Source organism: Oncorhynchus kisutch, linkage group LG18 (genome assembly GCF_002021735.2).
Source record: "Oncorhynchus kisutch isolate 150728-3 linkage group LG18, Okis_V2, whole genome shotgun sequence".
NCBI classification, from domain to species: domain Eukaryota; kingdom Metazoa; phylum Chordata; class Actinopteri; order Salmoniformes; family Salmonidae; genus Oncorhynchus; species Oncorhynchus kisutch.
In genome coordinates this window covers 68,993,222-69,004,799 of record NC_034191.2, presented here as the reverse complement: position 1 = coordinate 69,004,799, position 11,578 = coordinate 68,993,222, and the positions used below count along the sequence as shown (strand labels likewise).

General features: G+C 42.7%; 1 protein-coding gene across 1 annotated transcript in view; it reads right to left on the bottom strand.

Annotated features, from left to right (window-relative positions):
* Positions 1-1,584: 1,584 nt before the first annotated feature.
* The window catches only part of drd3 (dopamine receptor D3), a 42,227-nt gene continuing 32,233 nt past the window's right edge, over positions 1,585-11,578 (bottom strand). The window contains exons 5-7 of the mRNA XM_031795260.1: positions 8,752-8,817; positions 6,812-7,199; positions 1,585-2,785 (exon numbers count right to left, since the gene is read on the bottom strand). Coding sequence (XP_031651120.1) covers positions 2,589-2,785; positions 6,812-7,199; positions 8,752-8,817 — 651 coding nt within the window. The 3' untranslated portion in view covers positions 1,585-2,588. The remainder of the gene's footprint in view (positions 2,786-6,811; positions 7,200-8,751; positions 8,818-11,578) is intronic.

Here is an 11,578-nt window from a genome sequence, read left to right as displayed (position 1 = left end):
GGGTGGACAAACAAAACCCCACAAATTCTGACAAACTCCAAGCATTGATTATGCAAGAATGGGCTGCCATCAGGATGTGTCCCAGAAGTTAATTGACAGCATGCCAGGGCGGATTGCAGAGGTCTTGAAAAAGAAGGGTCAACACTGCAAATATTGACTCATTGCATCAACTTCATGTAATTGTCAATAAAAGCCTTTGACACTTATGAAATGCTTGTAATTATACTTCAGTATTCCATAGTAACATGTGACAAAAATATCTAAAGCCACTGAGGCAGCAGACTTTGTGAAAATGTATATTTATGTCATTCTCAAAACTTTTGGCCACGACTGTAGATATTCCATAAAAAATCATCTACAATAGTGATTTACAACATTAACAATGTCTACACTGTATTTCTGATCAATTTGATGTTATTTTAATGGACAAAAAATGTGCTTTTCATTCAAAAACTAGGACATTTCTAAGTGACCCCAAACTTTTGAACGGTAGTGTACATACTCACACCTCTGAGTCAATATATGTTAGAATCACCTTTGGCAGCGATTACAGCAATTACAGCTTTCTGGGTAAGTCTCTAAGAGCTTTGCACACCTGGATTGTACAATATTTGCACATTTAATTGTCCTGTCTTGGTAAGCAGTGCATATTTCACCTTGTGTTATAGGTTATTGTCCTGCTGAAAGGTGAATTTGTGTCCCAGTGTCTGTTGGAAAGCAGACTGAATCAGGTTCAGGATTTTGCCTGTGCTTAGCTCTATTCCATTTCTTTTTATCCTAAAGAAACCTCTCATGTCCTTGCCGATGACAAGTATACCCATAACATGATGCAGCCACCACCATGCCAGGGAATATGGAGAGTGGTACTCAGTGATGTGTTGGGTTGGATTTGCCCCAAACATAACGCTTTGTATTCAGGACATAAAGTTAATTTCTATGCCACATTTTTTTTTACTTTAGTGCCTTATTGCAAACAGGATGCGTGTTTTGGAATATATTTATTGTGTACAGGCTTCCTTCTTTTCACTCTGTCATTTAGGTTAGCATTGTGGAGTAACTACAATGTTGTTGATCCATCCTCAGTTTTCTCCTATCAGAGCCATTCAACTATGTAACTGTTTTAAAATCATCATTGGCCTCATGGTGAAATCCCTGAGCGGTTTCCTTCCTCTCAGGCAACTGAGTTAGAAAGGACGCCTGTATCTGTGTAGTGACTGGGTGTATTGATACACCATCCAAAGTGTCATAAATAACTTCAACATGCTCAAAGGGATATTCAGTGTCTGCTTTTTTTTTACCTATCTACCAATAGGTTTCCTTCTTTGTGAGGTATTGGAAAACCTCCCTGGTCTTTGTGGTTGAATCTGTGTTCGAAATTCACTGCTCGGCTGGGGTACAAGGATGAGGTAGTCATTCAAAAATCCTTGTTAGGCAAATTCGTACTCCTGAACTTATTTTGGCTTTGCATAACAAAGGGGTTGAACACCTATTGACTCAAGACATTTCAGATTTTCATTTTTTATTAATGTGTACAAATTTCTAAAAACATAATTCCACTTTGCCATTATGGGGTATTGTGTGTAGGTCATTGACAAAACAAATCTAAATTGAATCCATTTTAAATTCAAGCTGTAACACAACAAAATGTGGAAGAAGTGTGTAATAAAAAAATGGTTTCATCTGTTGTTGCTAGGGATAGTCACAACAACATTTAAATAAAAATTGTATTTCTTCCACTTTATTTTTTCTTCCACTTTATTTTGTATTTATTGTCACGGAGCCCCTGTAGTACCTCCGGTTGAATTCCCCTGCATTAGGCAGCAGGGAAAGGGCATTCAGTGTCTTTTGATGGCTGTACATTGTGTCATATGGATATGTGGAACTCTACTTCTCTTCATTTCCTTTGTTGCATTTGTCCTCTTTTCTCTATACAAGTATTTCCCCCACTTCTGAATCACCAGTATTGTAGCAGTGATTTGTATGGTTTGAATTTAACTCCCATACCCTCCCTTCATGTCCTCTGCCCGCTGTGTACAGTATAACACAGGTAGAGCAGGTCCTTGCCCAGCTAACTAGCAGCCAAGTCTGATACGGTACCTGTAGTTCAGCTCAGGTGTGCAGGGCCTGTGTTACCGTCAGAGAGTCCTTGCTCAGGTGTGCTATAGTGTGCTAAGAGGTTCAGTGGAAGAGCATGGTCAGACATGGTCTTTATGGATCTGTCCTCTCAGCTGGAGATGATTTCAATGAAGACGAGTCATTGACCCTAAAGATGGACGGGTCATGGCTCATGTATCCATGGCTCAGGTACTGTATCCATTATCCATGCTCAGGTGTGCACATCAGGTGTACCGGGCCTAAGGTCCAGTACAGGTCATAAGCCTTGCCTGACATGGTTATGGTGGACCTATTGGCCTCTTAGCAGCAGATGATCTTATTGAAGTAGAGTCATTGCCCCTGATATTATGCAGTCAGGCTCAGGCCATGACTCATGTGTCTTATTCATACTCAGGTATGCCAGGCCCAAGGTCCAGTACAGTTTAGGTGCCTGGCCATTAGCCTGACATGGTCATGCTGGACCAACTCTGTTCTCAGCAGCTGAGGATCTTGATGAAGGCGCGTCTGAACTCAATGTTGAAGGTGGTGTAGATGACAGGGTTGAGGGCGCTGTTGACATAGCCCAGCCAGGTGAAGGCGCTGTAGAGCTCCGGGGGGATACGACACGTCCTGCAGTGGGTGTTCAGGATGTGAGTCACGAAGAACGGCAGCCAGCAGATCAGGAACACTCCTGGAAGATGGAGAGAGAGAGTAATGGAGAGAGAGAGAGCGAGGGAAGGGGGAGGGAGAGATGGAGCGATGGAGAGAGAGAAAGGGATGGAGAGAGAGAGAGAGAGGGGGGGAGGGAAGGGGGAGAGAAAGGGATGGAGAGAGAGTGATGGAAAGAGAGAGCGAGGGAAGGGGGAGGGAGAGATGGAGCGATGGAGAGAGAGAAAGGGATGGAGAGAGGGGGGGGGGAGGGGGAGAGAAAGGAATGGAGAGAGAGAGAGGGACAGGGGAGGGAGAGATGAAAGGATGGAGAGTGAGGGAAGGAAGGGGGAGAGAGAGATGTAGGGATGGAGAGAGAGCGATGGAGAGAGCAAGAGGGATGGAGAAAGAGGGGGAGGGATGAGGAGATATGGATGGGGAAGAGGGAGAGCATGATGGACAGAGAGAGAGAGAGAGAAAGGGATGGAGAGAAGGGAGGGACAGAACGAGAGGGGACAGAACGAGAGATCGAACGAGACAGCGGAAAGTGAGATAAAGAGGAGGGAGTGAAAAAGTAAAAGAGAGGGAGTCAGAATTATGACTTCAAACACTTTCATTTCTCATGAACCTGTACAGTGTGTGGTGTATACATTAGCCTTACGGTCAGCTAACGCATGCTACAGCAGCCACAGAGAGCAAGCCTGGTCTACAGGGTTAATGGGTTTAACTTATGCTCCTATACAAACATCCTCCAGCAAGTTAACACACAGCAACTTCAACACACTGACAGAATTCCAAGTAGACCCATACCCCCATAGACACTTTATGTACAGATCTTAATGTAGGATGTTCCTTTATGTAGGATCTTAATTTGACCGGTTTTGTTGAAGGAGTAAAATAACCCTGCAGCAGGAGGATTTGATTATTATCATAAAAGTGATAATTTCTAACGGGAAACTAGTTGTTTAGAGTCCAATTGCATTTCAGATACACTTGTACGTCATAGTGGAGAGACCAATATTGCTTGTGTCATTAAAGATGCGTTATAAAGGTTTCGTATCATTCCTGCCAGTAGTTTTGAAAGTTTTGTAAACAATTTCATATGATATACTGTAATAAGCCCTGCAAAAAAATTATACAGTGCCTTCAGAAAGTGTTCTTACCTCTCGACTTCTTCCATATTTTGTTGTGTTACAGCCTGAATTCAAAACGGATAAAAATAAATACATCTCACCCATCTATACACAATACCCCATAGCAACAAAGTGAAAACATGTTTTTTACATTTTTGCTAATTTATGAAAATGAAATAAAGAAATATCTAATTTACATAAGTATTCACACCCCTGAGTCAATACATGTTAGAATCACCTTTAGCAGCGATTCAGCGCTGTGAGTCTTTCTGGGTAAGTCTCTAAGAGCTTTGCACACCTGGATTGTACAATATTATTCCTTAAAAAATTCTTTAAGCTCTGTCAAGTTAGTTGTTAATCATTGCTAGACAGTCATTTTTAAATATTGCCATAGATCTTCAAGCCAATTTAAGTCAAAACTGTAACTAGACCACTCAGGAACATTCAATGTAGATTTGGCCCTGTGTTTCAGGTTATTGTCCTGCTGAAAGGTGAATTCATATTCCAGTGTCTGTTGGAAAGCAGACTGAACCAGGTTTTCCTTTAGGATTTTGCATGTGCTTAGCTCTATTCTGTTTCTTTGTATCAGAAAAAACTGCCTAGTCCTTGACGATGACAAGCACATCTATAACATGATGCAGCCACAACCATGCCTGAAAATATGAAGAGTGGTACTCAGTGATGTGCTGTATTGGATTTGGCCCAAACATAACACTTTGTATTAAGGACATACATTTGACACATTTTTTGCATTATTACTTTAGTGCCTTATTGCAAACCGAACGCATGTTTGGAATATTTTTATTCTTTACAGGCTTCCTTCTTTTCACTTTGTCATTTCGGTTAGTATTGTGGAGTGAATACAATGTTGTTGATCTATCCTCAGTTTTCTCCTATCACAGCCATTAGACTCTGTAACTGTTTTAAAGTCACCATTGGCCTTGTGGTGAAATCCTTGAGCGGTTTCCTTCCTCTCTGGCAACTGAGTTAGGAAGGACAACTGTATCTTTGTAGTGATTGGGTGTATTGATACACCATCCAAATGAATAACTTCAACTTTAACTTCAGGAGGTTGGTGGTACCTTAATTGGGGAGGACAGGCTCGTGGTAATGACTGGAGCAGAATAGGTGGAAAGGTATCAAATACATTAAACACATGGAAACCATGTGTTTGATGCCATTTCATTTGCTCCTTTCCAGTCATTCTTATGAGCCCTCCTGCCCTCAGCAGCCTCCACTGACTTCAACATGCTCATTGGATATTCAATGTCTGTGTTTGAAATTCACTGCTCGAAAGAGGGACCTTACAGATAATTATACGTGTGGGGTACAGTGATGAGGTAAACACTATTATTGCACACAGAGCAATTTATTATGTGCCTTGTTAAGCCCATTTCTACTCCTGATATTGTTTACGTTTGACATATCAAAGGGGTTGAATACTTATTGACTCAAGACATTTCAGCTTTTAATTTTGAATGAATTTGTAAAAATTTCTAAAAACATAATTCCACTTTGACATGATGGGGTATTTTGCGTGTAGCCCAGTGACACAAAGTCTCAATTTAATAAATGTTAAATGCAGGCCGTAAGACAACAACATGTAGAAAAAGTCAAGAGGTGTGAATACTTTCTGAAGGCACTGTATGTTATGAATTCCAATTCAACAATATCTTACGGATTTGTAAGTGCTTAAGATTCCCTTCAATCTCTTTAAGCTTTATAAAACAGTGGTTGTTGATGTGTATGGCTGCATTTAAGATACTGTACATTTGAATGTCGCAGTAGTAGGACCTACAGTAGGACCTAGTAGTAGGAAATGTATTCTTTCTGGTGCTTTAGTGTTAAGCGAGTGATTGAGAAAGAGAACTGCAGGGTTTCAGTGAATTTATGTAAATCACGGGCTCATTTGACGACGCAGAAAAATTCTCACCGACAACAGAGTGATCAAATTAAGATACCGCGGGCTAGGTGTCGATTTGGAATTCAGAAAGTGGCTCCCCCACAGTTCAAAGTCGTCCAAGTCATGTGACATGGCTGACCGATCCAATTCTCTCTAGGCCAGAGAAGCTAGGGAGTGTGTCAGGCTGGGGACATCTGCTCTCTCTGTGTGTGTGTGTTTGTGTGGTATGTGTGCGTACGTGACTCTTCTGTCTAATTAAGCAGACACCTCTGATTAGCTTCAGTCTCACTCAGTAGGGCATGGACTCGCCAACATGCCAGCTCTCACAATGAACAGCCTGGACCAATGGAGGCTAACAACATTCGCTAATCATTACAGTGTGTATGTTTGTGTGTGTATGTGTGTGCGGTGCATGCGTGTGTGCAGGTGTGTATACATGTGTCTGTGCGTGTGCGCTTGCGTGTGTGTGAAAGAAAAATAGAATGGTAAGGTGCTACTGCAGGTGTTTCACCTCATAAAGTGGATATGTATCTTTAGATCCACCCACCCAATTTACATATCTATATTTAGATCCACCCGTCCAATTTACATTTCAGCTTTACCATGGTCTGTTCTGATTTAATAAAGTCTCACTAGAACTGAAGACAAACTAGTGTTAGGCACCCAGCAGTGAAGGTAATGAATTGTAACTGATATCCTACATAGGCAATACAATGGTATTGTATGGCTCTGGAGACATTGTTCTATTATTCTGCAGAGTAAAATGGTGTTATAATGGCGGGAATAAATCTGGGAGGGAGAGTGATTCTGACCTCTGACCCCCATGTCCATAACCCCAGTATTCTACAACAGTATTCACAGTCTATCATCCCAAGCTTCTGATTGACCCATTTGACTACTTTGTCTCTCCTCTCCTTTCCACTCTTCCCCATGTGGTCCATGTGTTCTCAATCAAATCACGTGGTAGAGTTCATAGAGATGAATGAATAATATACATGGTGATTGTCCTAATAGAGAGAGTACTACTTCTTACCAAGAACAATGGCCAGCATCTGCGTAGCCTTCTTCTCCCTGTTCTGCATGCTCCTGATTCCATGTTGTTGTTGTTGTTGGCCGGCCAGGGACTGGGAGCAAGGGGTGGGGCGGAGGGCCGTGTGAATGCGTCCATTGGACAACTCCTTGACCTCACAGCTCCTCCTCACGGGTCTACGCGCTCTCTCTTTGGCCAACTCCTCCTCTTCTTCGGCACGGTCCTGTTCGTGCTCGGTGCGGCCGCAGGAGGCGTGGCTGATGCTGCAGTAGTTCTGGATGTCCACTGGGGGCAGCAGAGTGTTCTCCACGGGGGCCGTCCGGGTACGCTTACGCCTCAGGCACCCCGACAGGAGGTGAGTTTTAGGGGGCACTGCCGGCTCCACACTCTCCTGGAAGGAACACACAGTCAGTCATATCTGAAGATGCTGACCAATGACCCTACTGTTGATCTGGTCCAAAAACAACCCCTTGTCTGATTCCAGAGGGAGGGGATGGGGGTATGCAGATTAAGGTCTGCAACACTGTTTGCTTTCATATTTCCCCTCTAATCAGGGACTTTTTCAGACCTGGGACACCAGGTGACAGGATTCCCTGACATTTACTCCTGATTCTGGACGTGTCCCTGATCTCCACCCCATACTTTCAGAGACCCAGGCCCTTCCTAGTTCACTGCTCCTTCCTGTTTCTCATGTTTCCACCTGTCAGTCTGAACACACGTCTAACAGCCGAGCCTCGCAGCCCTGTTCTCAGTAGGAAATTAAAGCTTGTCATTTTCTCCATCTTTGAAGTAATTTGTTGATTATGCGCGAGCTGGTGTGACAAATAAAGCGCAAAACTTTAAGATTGGGATCGGAGTTTAGAGGCAGTAGGCGAGGAGAGGAGCTTCATAATTCAGATTTTCAGCTTCCTCACAAGCCCTGGGGCTAAGACAAAGTAATGACACACACACACACACACACACACACACACACACACACACACACACACACACACACACACACACACACACACACACACACACACACACACACACACACAGTGCTAAAAAGAGAACAGACACTCACAGCCAAGAATATCTGAATATGCCACCTGATTCATTGAAAGTCGGTGAGTTATTTAGATTCTGTTTAAACCAACAACAGTGCAGCTTGAATACCCACCCATCCATCCATCTATCTGCCTCGAAGCTGTCTATCTCACATACACTCTTAGTATTAGTGGTGACTCAAGAAACCCTGGAGGTCCTCAAGGAACCCCTGTAGTTCCTAAAGGAACCATTGCTAGTTGCTAGTCAATTGTTCATATTTGCACCTTTGGTTGGTCAAAAGGCCAATTTAAATCATCAGAATTGGGCTGCCTGTGTAAACATACCCTCAGTTCTTCAAGAGTCTACTCAAATCCCAAAGTTGGAATAGTTAACACTTTATTACTATATATAATCAGCAATGTTAATATTATTAATATTATATTAGAATACGTAATATGCATAAATATTCAAGGAGAATATGTTCAAACTTAACATGATAAACAGGAATGAGATTTAACATTTGGCCAAAAATAACTATTTGAAAGCCATACCTTCTGATAGGCTGCCACCTCTACAATATATTAATAAAAAGGTTAAAAAAATGGAACCCCTCCCATCACAAAAAGGTTCCAGTTTCAACCTTTACACAGGGATTCCTCTTTTCCGAGAGGTTCCTCGAGGAACCTTTTTGAACTGGAAAGGTTCCCTGTGTGGCAATTTTTAGAACCCCAAAAGGTTCTCCCAGGCTCCTTTACTTCTAAAAGTGTACTTTACCCTCTCATACTTTCCAACATAAACAAACCCCTACATGCAGACCGCATAAAGACATACACGCATGGACTCAGATATACACACACACACGCACTCAGACACACACATATATATACACACACACATATACACACTACTCTTACCACTTTGATCCTGATGGGAGACAGGTCTCTCTTCTCCTTGGGGGTTTCCTCCTGCAGACACGTTTCCTGGGAGAGGGGAATGAAGGGAGAGAGAAAGGGATGAATGGAACGAGAGAGGGATGAATGGGGCGAGAGAGAGATGGAGAGAGGGATGGAGAGAGGGATACACATGATGACTGACTCATCTTGCAACATGTAAGGGACAGTTTGAAATTTACCCTCATAGAATTAACTCAAAATAATGTTTACGACCACAAATAATAATCCTAGCGACCCTGTGTTTATAGTCGATGCCACAAAGGGATACGGGCCAGGAGGTTGAGGGTTCGCCCACCACCAAGGATGAGTTCAATCTCCCTGCCTGTTTCATTCGTCCTACACTACGATCAGAGCCAGACAATGATCAGCTATGGGGATATCAGATTATCACAATTATGATGCCATATTTAGAATAATATAAACAACTCATTTTCCACCAACAGGTTTCTGTGCCAATGCACCACACAAAGCATACCGACTTCAGGTTCTTCAAAATCATGGTATGCGTTTTCAATACCATGATAGACTACGTCAATCTCGACAAACAGAAAATACATCCCTCCCTGCCTTGTAGGCCTACCCAGTAACCGAGGTCTGTTTCCATTTATCAAATGGCCGCTGCACAGTTTGGATCTATTTTATTTGTCAGTTACAAAATATATGCATACTGTATATATACAGTGAATTGGGAAAGTATTCAGACCCCTTGACTGAGCGCTCTGGAGCAGGTTTTCATCAAGGATCTCTCTGTACTTTGCTCTGTTCCTCTTTCCCTCAAGCCTGACTATTCTCCCAGTCCCTGCCACTGAAAAACATCCCCACAGCATGATGCTGCCATCACCATGCTTCACCGTAGGTATGGTGCCGGGTTTCCTCCAGACATAATGCTGCCACCACCATGCTTCACCATAGGTATGGTGCCGGGTTTCCTACACAGCATAATGCTGCCATCACCATGCTTCACCGTAGGTATGGTGCCGGGTTTCCTCCAGACGTGACATTTGGCATTTAGGCCAAATAGTTCAATCTTGGTTTCATCAGACTAGAGAATCTTGTTTCTCGTGATCTGAGAGTCCTTTAGGTGCCTTTTGGCAAACTCCAAGTGGGCTGTCATGTGCCTTTAACTGAGGAGTGGATTCCGTCTGGCTACTCTACCATAAAGGCCTGATTGGTGAAGTGCTGCAGAGATGGTTGTCCTTCTGGAAGGTTCTCCCATCTCCACAGAGGAACTCTGGAGCTCTGTCAGAGTGTCCATCGGGTTCTTGGTCACCTCCCTGACCGAGGCCCTTCTCCCCTGATTGCCCCGTTTTGACCGGTCGGCCAGCTTTAGGAAGAGTCTTGGTGGTTCCAAACTTCTTCCATTTAAGAATGATGGAGGCCACCTCCTTCTTCGGGACCTTCAATGCTGCAGAAATGTTTTGGTACCCTTCCCCAGATCTGTGCCTCGACACAATCCTGTCTCGGAGCTCTACGGACAATTCCTTCAACCTCATGGCTTGGTTTTTGCTCTGACATGCGCTGTCAACTGTGGGACAAAAGGCGTGTACCTTTCCAAATCATGTCCAATCAATTGAATTTAACACTGGTGGACACCAATCAAGTTATAGAAACATCTCAAGGATGATCCATGGAAACAGGATGCACCTGAGCTCAATTTCGAGTTTCGTAGCAAAGGGTCTGAATACTTATGTAAATAAGGTATTTTCACTGCAGCCTAGAGTAGAATTTTGTACTCACTTAAAAACAATATTGCAATTATTAACTGCATTGTGGTGTTGTAGGCTAGTTTTGTTAGGAGAATTGCATTGTCCCTAAACAAGATCAATAGGGGAGCTTTTTCAGCTGTGTGTCTCATGTCTTCACTGTTCTTTCATGCGCAATGATGCAACTGGCCTCTCCGCTGCCTATCAGCTTTTCCTATTTGTTCTTGTGGATTCATATTGAAAATGTATGCAGCTTTGAATGCTTTTACCTGTGGTACAATTGCGAGTTAGCCTATTGCAGATCTGGACAAATGAGCCACCAACTCCTATTGTCACTATGAATGGTGAATAGAGGGCAGGATAGACAGACTGCTAGACCATATTGACCTGTGGTATAGTAAAAATTAGCACACAGAAAAGCGTAGTGCATAAAGGAAGTACCAAAACACCTTGATATAGTGGAGGTGCATGCAAGCAGATGAGGAAACTTGGCTATATGGATAAATTATATAGTAAACCAGCAAAAAAGCGAATGTTAACTTCTTTGGGATAGGGGGCAGCATTTTCACTTCTGGATGATTAGCGTGCCCAGAGTGAACTGCCTCCTACTCAGTCTTAGATGCTAATATATACATATTATTATTTGTCTTGGATAGAAAACAATCTGAAGTGTCTAAAACAGCTTGAATGATGTCTGTGAGTATAACAGAACTCAAACAGGAAGTGGGAAATCTGAGGTTTGTAGTTTTTTAACTCACCTGTCTTGAATACACAGTGGGATATTGGTTATGTTGCACTTCCTAAGGCTTCCACTAGATGTCAACCATATTTAGAACGTTGTTTTAGGCTTCTCATGTGATGTGGGACCGGATGGGAGCTCTTTGAGTCAGTGTTTTGCCTACAGCCTCGTTCTCAGTTACGCACTTTCACTTGAGAGGTAGCTGTCGTTCCATTGCTTTTCAACACACAATGGAATTCTCCGGTTGGAACATTATTGAACTTTTATGATAAAAACATCCTAAAGATTGATTCTATGCTTAGTTTGACAAGTTTCTATGACCTGTAATATAACTTTTTGAACTTTT